An 18,355-nucleotide genomic window follows, 5' to 3' on the forward strand; every position below is an offset into this window, starting at 1 on the left:
TGTAGGTATAAAGTGTAAAGGAGTGGTCTGTACTGAGAAGTTGCAATAAAAGCTTCTGCTGCTCCTCCCTACAACACAATTCAAACCACACAATAAGGACGGTTTTTCATGTTTCGACAAGAGATGAACAGGAGGATTGTTTGCACAGCAGAGCTTCATTAGTTGGGGAAGAAGAGTGGATCGCATGACCTAAACACATTGTGTAATGTAGCATTGGACTTGAAAGTTGTTACTCATGGAGCAAAATTAAGTTATGTCACACTGCTGTGCACAATTGATCTGAAGAATTAGATTAAATTTTGGATTTTTTAAAAATTTAGTTTACAGCCGAAAATTATAAACCAGCAGAGTATTTTATGGTTCAGAAGTCAATTGTATGATGCAGCTTAGGTGAAGTACCCTCGGTAACCACTAGATGGCCAAAGAGCTCCACTCGCCATAAGGTGTACAGTAGTTCCATAGTAACAGAAAAATAAGTAAATAAAGGGATACCAATAAAGTTTTATAGACTTTCTTCTGGGATTCATGGCAATTTATTTGAATATTTAGTTTTTTAAGAGACCCTAATAAAATAATAATTCATGATTGAATCCATTAGTGGTCAAATTATCATGAATTATTTTATTTGTTACATTTGATAGGATCTTCACGTCTGTTCGGTGTAATGCTGACTGAGCATCAATAGGCTGACAGCATAGCAGCTAAAAAAAATATCTTAAAAAATATTCATCCATCCACTTTCTTGTAGACACTGCGTCACTGGTCTGCTAGAGCCTAACCCAGCTGGCAAGGGGTGAGAGGTGGGGTATAAAACAGCATCATCATTTCACAAAAAAAAAGTTTAAAAAAATGCATTAAATGAATGTTCAAAGCAGTTCATCTTGTTTAACCTCTCTTCTGACCAAACAAGAGCAGCTTCTATGTACACATCACATACCAGGAACGCATGTTGTAGAGACGCAAAACAGCCATCTTACTGTTTGATGCCACCATGACATCAAACATGGTAGGTGTTATCTGATTCTACCATCTTTTGCACTCTCACTTTAATCTTTCTGAACATTTTGTGTAGGAAGTGGATATCTTACTGTTTTGTTTTTTTTAAAAACATTTCAGGTAGCATAGGGTAATTTTATTTCAGAAGTTAACTTATATTTTTGTAGTGCATTCTTGCACCTTAAATATCAAATTTAATACACATTCAGTATATGTAGAAAAAAACTGTCTTAGCCTTCACGTATTGATTCTTGTACTAACATTAAATACTCAGGTTGTTTCTCCTATTAAAAAAACCACAGACTTGTTTGAAGATGACATAAGATGAGGAACCAGACTTAAAGATAGTGGTTTGACAACTATGACACATAACATGAAGAATTCATCTTTCCAACATGATATCATGGGTGATGACTACAAAGCACACTGTAGCCCCTCAGGGCGAACGTCTCTAGTAAAAGAATACTTGAAAAAGACAAGAGTAGGAGACACACATGCGTAGGAAAATATATACACGTGTGGTATAATCTTACAACTCAGTCCACAGCCTAATGGACAGTTTGTCCCGGAAACAGTTTGCGTTGCCACAGCAAAGAACAAAGAACACCCACTTGATTAATGTAACAGCCCCACCTATAGCAGACACTATTGCAAGCTGATAACATCCAGTAAGAACTGTGGTTATCATGACCTTTGAAAAATCTCACTGCAGTCAGGAATGTAGCCTTGGGCACTGAATATTCTGTTTGCAAATACTTAGCGTAACTTTCATGTGCAAATGGTAGTGGTAGAGTATGATATGGTGAGAAATAATAATTCAATGACAAAGTGAGTAATAATGCTGTTATTTTAACAAACAGTGTTAAGTTACCCATATTATTCAGGAATTTAACACAAACATACATCCAAAAATAGGAGTTCATGTTCGAAATATTACATTAACATATAAAACTCATCTGTAATGACTTTAGCTTGTCACTGTACAATCACAATATCGAAGAACTTGTCTCAGTTGAAAAATATGAATTAAAAGTATTACTATATATTATTAAATTTCATCCCACAATTCAAAAAGCCTTCATGTTTGTTCAAAGCAACTCTGCCCCTAGAAAATAAGTGTTAATAATTAATTTCTTATTAATCAATACTCTTCAAACACAGAAGGAAACAGATTAACGATTACATTAATTTATCCATATTATCTCAGCACTTTTCAAACAATCTGACGAAATATACATATGCATTATGTCAAAATTGTTACCTTACACAGCAGTTATCATCAAAATGACCAACAAAATATACATTTCATCTCTCATGCAATTAAACCATTTAAACAACATAAAAGGATTAAACAGTGTCCATTTGGAGTTAAATGTACTACCATGTACAGACACAAACCTTTAAAGCTATGCTGATAAAATCATGCTCGCTTATTTAATGTCATTGTGACCACTTCTGAAAAAGGTCATGCAGGCACCATCTGTTCCTATTAAGTTCACCTTTCCTTTTGAACAGGTAAGTAAACAAAACAAACAAACAAACAAACAAACAAAAAAACAAAAAAACAGCAGCAGGATACAGACCAACATTACTTTACATAATTTAGCCCATCTTTTTTTACAGAGTGTCTTTCTCATGTCCTCCTATTTCCATGAAATAACTTCCAGGTTCTCAGACACTTATTGGTTTGACAGCTGTGCTCACAATTCTGTTTCTTTTTCTTCATCTTCACCTGTTTCTAAGTAATATTCATCATCTGTTGTTGTGTCTGAGCTGCTGTCTGATAATTCCTCAAAGGTGCTAAGGTTGGATATATAACCTCTAGACAGCATCTGTCCTCTGGAGGACTGGCTTTCCACTTCTTGTAGCACCCCTGATGAACTGGGAAAGGGAGGTGAAGAATGGCTTGGAGGTGTGGATATCTGTCTGGACACTGGTGACAGAGGGGGCGTTGCAGGAGGGGTTGGAGGACTTTCTGTATCCCACGCTAAGTGACCAGCGTTCAAGTTAGTTTTCCAGAGATGATCTAGCTTTGAGGCTGAGTTACGATCAGGTGGAAAAGCAGAGACTCCAGATGTCCAGTTTGCCAATCGCCTGGTGAGTGAGCGAGGAAGAGATCTTGATCGGATTTTACCATCATTACCAGGGGTATTCAACATGCGGCAATCTTTACGGGACAGGAAATCATAGTCTTTGCCAGTATCTCCACAGGTCAAGGCAGATTCATATAGGTCACCCACACTCATGAACCTGGATCCTGTGGAAATGCGCCCGGGTCCCGAGGGTCGGCAGGACAGTACTGAACTCACAGAAAATGACTTTCCAGGCTCAATGCCGTACTTTAAGTCTGCATAGGATGATGCAAAGCATTGATTGTCCAGTCCTGGACTTACAGGACCAGTGGACACACGGCTTCTTCTGGAGCCTCCTAAACTGATTCCTTCTCCTGGCTCACATGGTGAGGATGAATCTCTGCGACGATAAAGCTTTGGACTGTAGAAAACATTGTCATCTGTAACATCAGGGGAGGGAACTAAGGAAAAAGGGGACAGAGACGAGAAGGGTGAAAAAGGGCTCCTGGGGCTAGATGAGGATTTCCTGAACTGGGAGGGATAAGCAGCAGAAGGATTGGCGCTCTTTTCAGAACTGGGATCTCTACAAGAGAGGAACTGGTTTGGTGGTGTATAATCTCTCCCATTGTCTTTATAAAACTCAAACTGGTGTGTTGTTTGGTTGTGCCTCAATTGAGGCTGCTTTTTAGACATGTGTTCCAGACGAGAGGTCTGTCTGTCTTGGTCAGTGTCTGAAGTGAGTTTCTCTGGCATATTGTAAACCTTATCTCTGGCTGGTTTCCCAGGAGTAGAGGTTGTTGTAAGAGTGTAATTGTTTTGTTTCCCTGGATTTGCAACTCTTTCCTTCTCCTTCTTTCTCAGCACCGTCCCTTCCTCCAGCTCTTCCCTTCTTAAGTTTTTGGTAGTCTCAAGAGTTGTGTCACTGACGGTGCTGATATCACTTGATCCACTGACAGAGGGTGTTTGGGAAGCTCGTTTCCACTTCCATGGGAATGATGAATCATCCTCAGATCTTTTAGTGCTAAACGTTTGCCTCAGTCTGTTAAAGACCTGATCCATTTTGTTATTAGTTTTGCTAACCCTCTCTGATTCTGACTTTGATAAACCAGAATTCGGAGTGTTGACACTTTTCTTGAGTGCAAACCGGCTTCTCTTTGGGCTTTGTTCATTGTTGCTCTCTACTGAAACACATCTGCTTTTACCCACTACACTCTCCTTCATTCTCTTGTTGGAGCATTCATTATCAAAGGGTTGACTATAAGTTGAGCTGCCAGCACTGAAGCCCTGATTTGAACATCCTGCAGTTTCCTGACTCTGTATAGCTTGTGACTGCTGATCTAAATTGGTCCTGAGAGACGCTGGTGAGCTACTAGCATGTCGTTTAGATGTGGTGTTCTTTTGGACAGGTGCATCTGCTTTGGATTTAATAACGTACACCAATGTCTCAGTGTCACCTGTTGAAGACGAGCCTTCTGTCTGAAGAGACACTGAACTGAACTGAACTCTGTTTCTGACAGGTGATCTGTGGCCATTCTGGCAGTTTTGACTTTTAACCATGACATGATTATTGTTGAGTTTGTCAGTTTCTGTAACACTGGATTTTGAACTTTCTTGGGGGGCAGTTTTTGCTTTGTAAGGCAAAGATAGGGGCTGTGGCAGATTGCTATTTGGCCAATGAAGATTGGTAATTTGTGAGGTCATAGTCTCATCTGGATCTTTGTGTGTTGGTATATATGGAGTATAAATTGGCTTTGTGGGTTGTAGGAAAAGTGGTGATCTTGGTTTAATAGCCTTGGTTTGTCCTTGTCCACACCTGGTAGACATGAGAGCGGAGTAAGGTGGGGAGCTATATCGAAGTGTATAACCACTTGAAAAGTCCGGAGGGTGGGAAAGGGGTGCTGAAGAATGGGAGTGACTTGTTCCAGACTCCAATGATAATGCCCTCTGATGTCTCGGTGTGGTTAAATCCTGTCCACTCTGGTCAGAGATCATAGAGTCACCAATCTTTTGTTGAGATCTCTCTCTTTCTCCAGATGCTAAATCAGCAGAGTCAGAGGATAAGGATCGGTACCGCTCGCCTTTCACCTGTATGCTTGAGGTCTTTGGGGTAAAGGAAGAAAGACGATGTGTACTTTTGGATGAACTATTTGATCTTAACAAAGAAAAGATGGCTGGGGCTTTAATATGTTGTGGGGACCTAGTGGGAGATGGAGACCTAATTGGCTCTGTCACCTCAGCTCTGGACTCAGAACAAGGTATATCCACGCAGTCCTGCCATGTTACTCGTCTCACTTTCTTTCCCTCTGTATGGGAGGAACGTTTCTTTGTGTCTCTTTCTTGGCTGTTTGAGAATGTTGTCCCTTCCTTAGGGCTAGGATTGTCTGAGTAGTTGGGGCTGGTGGCGATAGGTGTGCCTGGGGGGGTTAAGAGAAAAGTGGTGACAGTGGTAGGAGAAGTAACATGGGCAGAAGTGGTGGGAGTAGCAGGAGTAGTAAGGAGGGATGGGCTGGACACAGTTGTTGCTGTGGGATGGCTGCTTGTGGTAGATGAAGAGACACTGGAAGTAGGGGGGACAGGAATGAATTTTGACTTTGATGAAACATTAACTGTGGGAATCAGGCTTGAAACTGTTTTAGGATGGAGAGGCTTGGGAACAAAGCTGTAGCTTCTTTCAAAGCCAAGAGGTGTTGGGCTTGTTTTGGTGGTGAATCTAGATGTCTGGTAAGAAGTGCCAATATATGATGATGCATGACTACTGGTTTGTGGAGTAAGTGGATCAGGGAGAATGGTGTTTGTGGTTAAGGGGAACCCAGAGCCAGTTTTACAGGTAAGACCTTGACTGGGAATGTTAGCGCTAGCAACAGAAGGAAATGATGTGGCTACAATTTGTGGTTCTTTGTTGTGCGAAAATGGGTGGATGCTGTTGTTTTTAGATGCATAATTATTATTACTGTATTTTCTGCAAGTCTCTGGGGATGTGTGTGTGTTTTTTGGATTAGGTAATGTGGGTTGAACTTTAGCAACATTTTCAACAAATGAAATATCACTAATGTTGTGCTGAGTAAAATGTTTCGGGTAAATAGCTATTGTTTGTGTTGCACCTCTGCCATTTTTAGAACTGGACACAACGTCGGGTAGACTCTGAGACTTCCGTGGTTCTTTAATATTTGAATTGAAGTCGAATTTCTGTTTTACTGGCAAGTTTGATTCAAACTCAGGTAAATCCTCAGTATTTCTTTGTTTGAGGCTGTGTGTACCCCCCTGTGTCTTCATAACAAGGTTCACGTTACTTTTGCAAACTGACTCTGTTGTGCTATTATTGTTTTTGCTATCGAGGATTTGACCACTAACGCTGATGTTGTCGTTGGCCACACTAGGAGAGGGCAGGTTATCAGGTAGGCTAGGCTCATCTGTAAGCTTCGCTTTATCTCTGAACTTTAGCAGAGAATTGCCTTCCTGGGTAACTTGTTTCCACCATGAAGAGGATGTCAGAATGGGCCTGGGGAGGGATTGTGTTTTTTGAAGGGGAGAGTGGTCATATGGGGAATGTCTGGTTGGAGAGACTGAGCTCTCTAAGAGTAAGCGTGTGCTTTTGTCCGAACCTTGGCAATTAACTAGCCTCTCAGATTGTTCTCTGGTTAGAAATACTTGATTGGAAGATGAAAGACTAGGGTGGGTCCTATTCATTGTTTGAACGAATGGTGCATCTTCTGGTTCTTTCTTTGTTGTTGAAAACAGCCGTTTTTCGAAGGAAGTTCTTTCTTTGATGGGCCCAGTTTCAGTCGTCCCATAAGAAATGGCTGATGGAGAGAGAAGGGACCCTGACATTTCTTGAGTATTATTATTGTGTGAGTTTTGAGAAAGTTGTGTTGTGAATAGCTGTCCAGCTTGATCACTCTTTGAACTGTTCAGAGGCAAAGGATTTATTTCAGTGACAGCGGGGTCAGCAGTCAGGATCCTGCCAATAGAGTTGAATTTTCTTAAAGACAGAAGTAGACTGCTGGTTGTTGGTTTTGAGCTTATAGATGACAATCCTTCATGACCAATTTGTAAATTCCTTCTTTGTTCATTTAGGTCAAGGGAATGTGAAGACACAGGGGATAGAGTTTTGGCTGTACGGCTTGAAGAACCAGCATCTTTATTGTCCATCTTTCCAGAGTTTACATCCAAAGACACAGACTGATTGTATTTCCTCCTAGATTCATAGTCCACCCTTGCAGGACCACTGTTGGCTGACCAGTCCAATGTGTTCTTCCCTGTAATCACAAATGGAACCCTCAATTGGGCTTGTGATCCATCTGTCAATGACATACCAGCAGTCTCCTGAAAGTGTTCACGGGTATCATATACAGCAGTGTCTGTCGCATCTTGGCTATTACCCTGGGCTTCCGTGATGTTGAATCTTTTGGTTCGTCTTAGTCGACCAGTCCAGTGTGGGGCAAGAACTGCTACCATAGAAGAAGAAAGCATGGTCCCAGGATTGGAGGCTCCCTCAAAATGAGTTAGTTTCTGACCTTCGATATAGTCTGCTAAGAGAACCGATCTGGACCCAGTGCTTGACTTTGACACACATGGATGTTTGCATAAGTCATTACACTCATATAGTACAAACTCCCCATCTGAGATTTTGCGAGTTACTCTTGAATCAGTGGTGGTTTCCTGTTCACTGCAAACAGCCGTGATAACCTCTTCTTTCTTCTTGGCTGATATCCTTTCAATCAATGCAGAGTTATTGGTTGCCTTTAAAAAGGTATCTGGTGGTGAAGATGGTTCACTAATCTGTGAAGAGAAGAGGAATTATTACATCAGATAATTACAACACTGTTTCAGTCAGACATCTGGAATCTATATTACAAGTTGGATTATAAGTTTGCTTTGTCAAGCATATTATCTGCAAACAAAAATGAAAAATATCTGACATCATCACCAAGCATAAAGTAGTGTCCTGTTCCCATAATGCAACGATTTAAGATTTGCATGCCTTGACAAACAGGTTATTTAGAAATTTGTGGGAAATTTGAAAGGCCACACACACACACACACACACACACACACACACACACACACACACACACACACACACACACACACACACACACACACACACACACACACACACACACACACACACACACACACACACACCACTGTCATGTGTACGCAATGTACCTAAGTATTACTTGTGTTAAAGAATGTTTCATGTTGTTTCAAACAATTTCAGTGTCAACAAACTTGTTATCTAAAACTTGATCTTATAAGCCTGGACTGGTTTTGAATATTTTACACATCAGCATGATCCCCATAACATTACTGTAATGACTGTGGTTAATTCTTACCTGACGTCTGCTGTTCCCACTCACACCCTGTCGTGTTTCAGTTAAACTGGTAGAACAGGACAAAGAGCAGACACAATACCAATTAGAAATAGTAATTACAGTTAAAACTGCCATTGCCTGAAATGTTTAGTGCGACGGAAATTTTACTTTTACCTTATATATGAAATATACAAGAATGACTGACTGAAGTTAGAACTGTATCATCTGTCTGATTTACAGGGAAGTTATCTTTAAAATAACATGTCAACTATATTTGTCCACAATAATGGCTGTGAAATGATCTATCTTCATCATTATTGCCGGACATGTTACGTACATTAAAATAAACGTAGAAATAAATATGATAAGCGTACTTTAATTTATAGATCTCTTCAGTTTAGATTTGATTTTCTGTGTGTTTATAGTGAATTCACTCTCAGTGAACTGTGGTGAACACTTGACATTCACGCTGATTTCAGATTCGCACGGTTACGTTATAGAGTCATATATATATTCATAATCATAACACTAAAAGTTGAATCTCAGGACGAACAATTTAAATACACTTTCTTCTTTGAGAAAGAAATCACACTTAATCATTAAATATGAACACCAGTCTTCCTGTGCTCTCACTTTGGTTCATTGCTAAGCAGTTGAGGGATCACATGACTAACACTCGCTACAGCAATGCGGATCAACAGGACGGTCAGCATTCCTGTCCTCTGTCCCTCTCTTTCCCTCTCCTTACTTAACATTTTCCCACCGTCACATGTATCACATGTATCACCTCCTTAGAAATGATCACCACACCCAAATGGTGCTTATATGGTGCAAATGGCAGGTCATCCATCATGCGCACACACGCACACACGCACACACACGCACACACACACACACACACACACACGAAGAAGAGAAAACAAGTTGACACATTCACAGCAAGATGTCTCGGTTGTGAGTACACAGTCAGAGGGGTGTGGGGTGTGTCTTCTCTTTAACCGATAAATTCAGCTCTATTATTGACCTCCATTCACGAGGTTAATGTGGCACAAACTGCATGACACATACTTACCACTAGTGTCACAGTACATGTGTAAACAGAGCGTTTATTTACCCAGAAAAAACCAAGGAAACAATTCTACCATGAAAACTTCCCTTCTATCCATTCATCCTTTTGCTTCAGCCACCTAACTGCCCCTGTGTGTTGCAGGTCTCCTCTCGCCTATCCCAGCTGGCTATAGGTGAGAGGTGGGGTACACCCCAGATAAGACGCCAGCTCATCGCGGGGCTACACGAAAGACTAACAAATACACACATTTACATCTACTGACAATTTGGTGTGACCAGTTCACCTAAGTGGGCTGTTTGTGGAGGTGGGAGGAACCCGGAGTGAACCCACGCAGAGACGGGGAGAACATACAGAATGGAGTCAATCTCTGAGCCTATACCCACTGTGACAACATGCAGTCCAAATTCTCTTCTAATGGGAACTTACAAAATGTAGTCACACAAAAAACATCAGCACACAGGTAAATGATTAACGTTAAGACGTGCTGTTTAACTTCCTGGAAGGAAGGACGGTCTCTTTGTCTCTTTCTGTGTCGGAAACCAGAGTGCAGAGCGTGAAGACATACTGACTACAACACATAATGTTAATTTATGAACAGAAAAACACACATGACTATAATTATGTCCAACAAAACTAGAAGTTGTGTAACTGGGTTAATGTCCTTGTCTATGCGGGGCAGTGTGTTAGTGGCTAAGACATGCAGACACAGTTCAGTTACTGTTTGACTAAGCGGGGTCCAGTCTCCAGGAACAGCTCATTGGGTCAAATTATGAATCTGACTGACAGATAAATAAAACGCTACATTGCTAAAGTTTACAAAATGGAAAAAACTTCAAGTCGTCAGAGTTGCAGAGAAGAATACAGCTGGTTATCAGGTAGCATGGATACTACATGCCAAAATGCAACCTAACTGATTAAGGAATTTTTTAATGTTTTTTTTAGGGGGAATTGTTTGAGACAGGAGAAGAAAAACTAAGGGAAGCTTTAACAAATGGCTAGAATTGAACCCCCAGCAGGTGACAGATGGCTGAAGCCTCAGTATATGAAGGTGTAAATGATCTACTAAATGAAAAATATATATAAATATGCCCTTTATGTAATTTAAAAAATTTACAGACACACTAGGATCTATTATAACCAAAGTACATATCATGTAAACATGACACAAAACACTGTTGTGGACCAAACGTATGTCTGCATTATGAACGTGTCTGCATTGTGTCGTAAGTTCTTGTCCTACTCAGACTCAGGACGTAATGCTACACTGTGAATTCATGCTTTTTGAAGTGTGGATCCAGATCAAAACCTTTTAATGAATCTGCTATAAAACCCTGCACAGATTTTTTGAAGTCTTCTCATGTCCTTGTTTACCTGTGTTGACAGGGGTTTATTTCCTTCTTTAAACTTGGGTCTGGCTTTTCAAGGCCTTGGCTGCTAGACAGTGTGACGAAGATACTTGACGTGAATCGGGTTCTGATGGGCTCCTGGTTCTGGACGTTTGAATCACCACAACAAAAAGCCTCTTCTTGTCTTAGTGTGTCTGTCCTTAATATTTGCGCTGAAATAGATACAGAAAACAGGATTATGATCTGGTCACTCTATGATTTATGGTTATTAAAGCTTCGCCCATCTTTGACAGGTATGGACATGTGTTGATATGCAATCACCTCTGTCGGTCTGTTCCTGTTCGATGGTTGACAGGAGATAATGCTGTTCAGCTGTTTTTTTAGCACCATGAAGATTTTTCTGCTGGAACCTTTCAGCAACTGTTTCATTCCGTTGTTCTCTAACAACAAATAAAATAAATAAGAACCAACAGTAAATACACATAAATGAGATTCAAACATCCGTGACGATCTCCAGACTTTCCCTCATGCAACAACGCAAAACATTTGAAGCTACTGGCTCCTATAATGAATGTCGTCAGAATGAAGGTATTTGTTGCTGGTGGCCGCAGTAACGTGTAACACAACAATAAAACAACAGAGAGAAAACGAGGGTAGAAAGTGAGACAAGGGAAATCAAAAAGGCCCCACTTCCTAATGTCAATGATCACGTCCTCATTAAAAATGGCAAAAAAACAGTGGTTTAATTACAAAAAATTTAACTTTAGTTATCAGATTTTTGTTAACTTATTTTTTGTCTGCAGTCTATTGTTAAGTTCTTACTATATGCAGACCGATCATGTGAGTAGTCAACCCTCTAAGGCCAAAAAAACCCCCACTATAGATGTGATCAATGTATTGTATATATAGGTGTTTGCTAGTTTCTCATTCCCCACAGAAACAGGTTTTTTGGTGCTGTGGCATTAGCACACTGGATTCCACACATTTCCGAATCATCGCTGTCTGACACATGGCCTCTGGACCTGGGATTTTAGACAAGGCTGACGGCAAAGCAGAATGCAATCAACAACTAGCCCGAAGAAAACGATCATCACCTGACTCACATACTACGTGTGACAGGCGAATGCCTTCAAGGCGAACTTCAGTGTTTTGAACGATGCATTTGAACAACACCAGACTGACACACTTTCATAACAAGCACACAATGTCACAGTTCGTGAAAGAACAGCATGCTGTCTGCCCTGAGTGGTTATGCGCTCACCTGGCTGGAATGGTGACACGATTCACTCGCTTCCTCACTTCTTGTGAATCAGGCATTGTAACCAGCCACTGCTTCAAACAGCAACATGGCCCACTGATACCAAACAGGTAGCAATCAAGTGTTTGCTTTGCCAAGTGTTATTTGGGTTAAGATGGAGATACATGACAGAAAGTAGGTCCACAGACTCTCTGGGACGTTGCAGGAGAAAGAAGTTTCTTCTCATCACTGTTTAAACTTGAACATATGAAATGTTCACCACACTGCTGCACATGAACTTTAATGTACCTGAATGTCAGAAAACACCTGAGGAACATTCAGGTGAATTCTTATCATTCCCATCAGTCTTACCTGAATGCAGCTCATCATCACAATTGACACGGTTGATTGCTTTCTTTCTGGGACTAAGGACGGAATGCTCCTTTGATAAATGAATTGCGTTTTATACATTACTGGGCAAATGGCAGGCATAGTGTGTGTGTGGTGTCAGGGTGTTATTGTGGTGCCAAAAGTGCATTTTATTGATAGCAATTTGAATGTGGGGAAGTACTGTAGCTAGACCCCGAAGCCTTTTAGCGTGGCATTCATCCATCACTGTCACTGAGCTTAATTTCACAGCCTTTATAGCAGAATGACAATGCATGCCTCCTCCTGCACAAAGCTGAAACATCCTGCACACTCTCCAGACTTATTACATGCTGAAGATGTTTGGGAATTTCATGTCTAAAGTTGTTCCTGCATACATCAAGAGAAGCTTAAGAGGAGTGAAGTAAAATTGTACAACAAGTAAGCTGATGGAGTCTGTGTGAAGGCGATGTGTTGCAATTTGCGATGAATCGTAGTGATACCACATGGGAACGTGAAGCTCCAGAGGTTTGACACTTTAAGCACGAGTGAAAATGTTGCTGGAAAAACCCCCCAATGATTTAAATATAGATTTTTATCAGGATCTCTTAACCTTTCCTGGTGAATTACATACATATAAAAAAAGTATTAGTGCTAAAGGTTGCTCATAAGAATAGTGTCACACAGCTAAGTCTCCCTCCCTCATCTTATCAGATCAGCAGTGCTGGAGTGATAAGCAGTGGTTGTATAACAATTCGACTCTGCTCACGCCACACTTTCACTCCCATCCAGAGTGCAGAGCTCACACACCCACTCTCATAATCACTGAAGAATGCATATCCGCATTTACTGATAGAGTGTGACACTGAACCCACACCACTGTGTCAACTGCCGAGCATGATGATGATGATGATGATGATGACATTGTAAAGGTCGGTGGGAATCTACATGAGAATGTATAAATACATAAATGCACCTGCTGCTGCAACCATGAATCCTCAGCTACTAAACATGAGATGAAAATAACTACCTGTCATTGTGCTGTCGAGGATGTTTTCCTCTTTTAACCCACAAACCTGATATAACCCCATGAAGGGGAGAATTTAGCTTTTCCTTTCTTGCCACACCATGGACCATCTCACCCCTCCCAACCACCTATCCCGCAGGGAGAACTTATTACAGCTCTGATCTCTATTAGGATTAAAAAAAAAGCCTGACATGACATGACATGAGAGAGAATCTGAGAACAGTATGAAGAGGGAAGGAATTCTGCAGGGTTTTCAACAGCTACATGCCAATGTCAACACAACTTCCTTGTGGATGGCAGTGAGGCTCTGATTCCTTCTTTTCCCAGAGGCGGGAAAAAACATCACACCAACAATGATGGTAAAGCTGTAGGAATGACAGACATTAGTGTCACAATCCCATTAAAAGAACGCTTTAATGAGGTTAAGTCATTTAAATCATACAAGAAAAATATATTGTATGAACATCCGCTCAAATATCTATGTAGTCCAGTAATTCAGGATGCATGTTCACCATACGTTCACTCTTTCTTACTTCAGCTTGGTTGTTCCTTTGAGTGTGAGAAACTAGTGTTTTTCTGTCTTATCTTAAGGGACCCTAACTAGATGAGCAATAGGACACTATTACAATTAGAATGATCAAAATCCCAAAAGCAAATATGATTTTCCTCTTACATGAAAATGCTTTACCCAAATTATTGTGAAGGAAAAATTTAGTATTTAATAATCTGGTTGTTATTTCCTTCAGTGGTTCAGTAGTGTTTGGTGTGTCAATTCAAACAGAGTTGATGAATGAAACCAGGAAACATTTTTAGAGAGCTATCTTTATACAACAAAACTTAAATTCTTACATAAATTAGGAAAAATTATGTCAGCTTTATCAATTTAAGAAAAATCTATTAACAGAATTCTGTCTAATTAATTCATACTTTAGGTAAAAGTCTCTCAGTGAAATCTAAGACACCAAATTAGTTAATTCAAGTCCAGCAAAATACAACCCAAAAATGCTTCTTCTGCCATTTCAAACACAATGTTTTTGTTTTAAATGTCTGCTAGTTGTTTGTCAGGGAGTTTAAAGTTGTGATGCAGTCAAGCAAAGAATTTCACAATGTTGCTTCCAGGCTCCAGCCCATTATTCCACTTCTTGAGAAAAATATTTGGCAAGCGATACATAAAATAAATATTTGGTCCCTGGTTTCCCCGAGTCAATTGGGGTGTAGTGACGCCATTTTTTAGCAGGAACTTCACCTCATGCTTGGGTTAAAACGAACAGTGTAAACATTATTCTCCTCTAATTCTGTGTTGACATGACAAACAACTTGAATCCTAAAGTCAAACCCACAGACAAGAAACATGCATGTTCTTCAGACTGTGTGAGCTGTCTTACACAGCAATGACTAACTGTTATTTCTCACCAGCTCTGAGGCTCCATTACATTTCTGTGCACCACACAAGTATTTTAGTGTCTTCTTGTACTGAGGTCAGTCTCGCTGTGGGTGTGTGCTCGCTGTATCTGCCAGCTAACGATTGCATAACCACAATAATCCAGCCTGAACCAAAGTGTGGGTGTGTACTTAACACTGCAGTTGCATGTAATGCTCAAACTACAGCAAATGATTTGAAACCTAGAAATCTTTTCAAGACACATCCAAAAAGGTCCCCATGAATTCATCATTTATCAGAGTGGTGGCAAAAGGTTGCTAGCACAGGGTGAGCCTGAGGTTTGCTGCCACACCTGCATACTGTCAGACTTGACGTTATTTATGTATGCGTATATAGTTGTGTATAGGGGAGACAGGTTTAGAGAGTATTAGCAGGAGGATGTCAGATATTTAACAGAGCTTGGGAACATGCACAGGCGGTTGAAAGCTGCTGACATGGATGTGCATGTATGAGCTCGCAGAACTGCTGCAAACCTTTACAGCTTAGTCCAAAGAGCAATCCGTCAGATTTTCTTAGGGACACACAACATGCACTGCACTAAGCACCTTTGAATTTCATATATAGGTTTAAACTATAATTATTCACCTCTATATTTTTTTCTTCAACAACTTTCACACTCCAAGATTGAAAAGCACATAAAAACATGTCAGACTGATAAAACCCTACAGGTACAAATTATTTTGACAATCTGAGTGTTGGATGTATAGAACCATCACACTAACCCTAGTCACTGGTGCTGTTGGTGGGAGGTGCCCACATCAAAATCTGTAGGGGACCCCATAAAGGCTCTGGATGCACCTGCAGGTCTTCCACGAGAAGACGACACCAGGCTACTGTGAAAGTGAGCTCCATTACAGATTTGTGTAGAAAACAAAGATCTGCTCATAATGAATATGGCTGGAGACAGGCTGCTTTCACTTCACCCATGTTTGGGCTTGTTTTCTGGAGGCTTATGTTACGAATGAAATGGAGCAGGACCACTGGATCTGAACGGGCCAGTGCAGATGTAATTCAAGCAAGACAGAAAACATCTGTGCAGAAGAAAACTGAAGTAAAAACAAACAAACAAACAAACAAACAAACCAAAATCTTTGGATGCACATGTACATGCAGTATATTAAACAGCCTCACAGCCCATCACGGAGAACATCACTGCCTCCGCATTTGGCAATGTTTATAACCTCCTATGGGCTGCTGGAAGCCTCGACTCTGCACTTCCCTCTAGTGGACAAATCAATACCGACGGAAAGACGAATTGGAAATTTGCAGGTTTATAATAAATACATCCTTTTAAATAGGCTGGGTTTTTAAAAAAAATATTTTTTGTCGGTAGATGGTGTGTTAACTTACGTTTATTCTCACACCCTGCTGCGGCCACATGCCGTCGGTGTCGGAACAGCTGAGCAGGAGTGAAACTTCAAACAGACATAGCATTAAACTCACAGCCGAATTCAACCGAGTCGGGTAATGAATCCTAAACTGGAATATTTTGGCTGAAAGAAGCTTACATTCTTCCAGACAAACTGTACCAATGTTAAAAGTGGAGATCCAGACAAGGCAGTTCGGTGAGTGTTACTCTCCCTCCGAGAAAACAGCTCGCAGCGCGGTTAAAAAGTCCCTAGCACCCGATCGGAGATGTTAAAAAGTGCGTATCGACATTAAACATGTCGATCAGAGGAACATCATTACAGAACACGGAGAAAGTCGCTGTTAAATGCCGTTTAGAGCGTTTTGAACGTACCTTGCTGCTGCAGTCCGCGTCTCGGTCCTGGACGGAGGCGGAGGAGTCTCTCCTCCTCCAGCGCGCAGCTCCGGCTGTGCGTCACTTGTTGACATTCTGTGTTAACCGGTTCAGTGAGCTTCAAGTATTCACACTGACGCGACAATGCATCCAAAAAATTTGTGGAAGTAACATTACTGAAAAGATGACAGACGAAGTGCTCATGTCAGTCCTGCCGTGGAGGTGAACGTCCAACACCTCTGGTCAGACAGGTGAGCGCAGCCACCAGGACTCTGACGGGCCGCGTCCCCTTCCAGAAATTCTCCACCTCGGACATTTCCTTCTCAGGACACCTTATCTGCTTCATGCATTTACTCTGTGCAGCCCATTCTCGTGTCATAACTGTTCACCAATATTAATCCCAAAATAAACCATGACCTCCAGGGTTTACAATAAAACAAATGAGAACAGTCACTCATCCCTCCAGATGTATAATTAGGAAGATTTATGTGCTTCTTTTTGTCACGAATGTCATTCACTCTCAGTTCAGGAGTGGGTTTTTGTCAGCTTAATTGTTTGTCAATAGAATATTTGTATGTTTACTGTGGATCCAGGCAACTCAGCAGCAACATCACAAATAAAAAAAAAGTTTCATACTTGTGCAAGCCAGGACAAAGTTGTCGTCCGTCAGACTTCCACACCCTTCAATACTCAACAGAAAATCATTATGTCTCTGACTCCCTATGCAGGGAGAACACCGCCATCTTCCTGTTCTCACAGGTTTTCCTTATCTTGTATTATTTGCAGGAAGACTTTATGTAGTAAAATATAAAAATATTGGGTTAGCAGGCCTCACAGCCACAAGGTTCTGGGTTGGAACCAGGCTTGCTTTACACGTGTCTGCATGGATTTTCTCCCATAATCTTACAAATAATAAGAAGTCATAAATAATGAAAAATACTGCAGATTCACATGAAACACTTTCAAACCAGTGGAAATCTGCAGTAGACCTAGTTGGTGTAAGAGATGATTCCAGTCAACTCATCAAGAAGTTGTACTTAATAATTCATTCATATACAGTATTCATTATTACACATATATAGATAGATAGATACTTTATTAATCCCGGAGGAAATTGTATTGTATATGGAAAGCCTCAGGAAATTGTATAATTGTATATGCATGTAAAAAGAAAACCAAGACACATTGAATTTATGATATGGCTCTTCTAAAATGGCCAAAACTCTGACTTAGAAGAGAAATTTTAATGTTGTAAAGGTATTCAATCAGTAGTCTCTTTTAAAACAATACTCACAGGTTGACTATACAGTATGTCTTTGATTGCACGTGAGTAACATATTAACACAGAATGAGGATGATTTAGCTCCTGGCAGTGTTATGTAAGGTATATCTTCATGGCAAATATAGACAGGAGGAATGATTACAGCAACCACAAGCAGTTCTAGTGCACACATGGAGACCGGACTGGTGTTGTCCTTGAATTAACTTCTAATTAATTTACAGTTATCTGATCATATTGTACTTGTCCACAAATCTCCTCCACATCTACTCATACTGATATTTAATTATGAAAGTCTAATTGTTACAAAGATCAAAATAGGGGAGAGGTGATTTCATATATACCAGTACTCACGTAGCCTCTCAAAAACATCAGGATATGTAGTTCCAGAAAGTCTCATTCAGTGCTAATGAAGCCTCAGTGAGGTGCCTTCAAACATTTAAAAGAAGTCAACAGCTTGATAAAT

At 40.5% G+C, this 18,355-nt stretch overlaps 1 protein-coding gene across 1 annotated transcript; it reads right to left on the reverse strand.

The window, feature by feature from the left end:
• Positions 1–1,825: 1,825 nt before the first annotated feature.
• Positions 1,826–16,679, reverse strand: zmp:0000000991 (uncharacterized). Its single transcript, XM_068304200.1, has 5 exons — positions 16,611–16,679; positions 11,120–11,238; positions 10,824–11,010; positions 8,405–8,450; positions 1,826–7,847 (listed from the first exon to the last, which is right to left on the reverse strand). The coding sequence occupies exon 5, from the start codon at positions 7,536–7,538 to the stop codon at positions 2,697–2,699; it is 4,842 nt and encodes a 1,613-aa protein (XP_068160301.1). The 5' UTR covers positions 7,539–7,847; positions 8,405–8,450; positions 10,824–11,010; positions 11,120–11,238; positions 16,611–16,679; the 3' UTR covers positions 1,826–2,696.
• Between the last annotated feature and the right edge of the window lie 1,676 nt (positions 16,680–18,355).

The sequence above is a fragment of the Antennarius striatus genome, chromosome 20, assembly GCF_040054535.1.
Source record: "Antennarius striatus isolate MH-2024 chromosome 20, ASM4005453v1, whole genome shotgun sequence".
NCBI classification, from domain to species: domain Eukaryota; kingdom Metazoa; phylum Chordata; class Actinopteri; order Lophiiformes; family Antennariidae; genus Antennarius; species Antennarius striatus.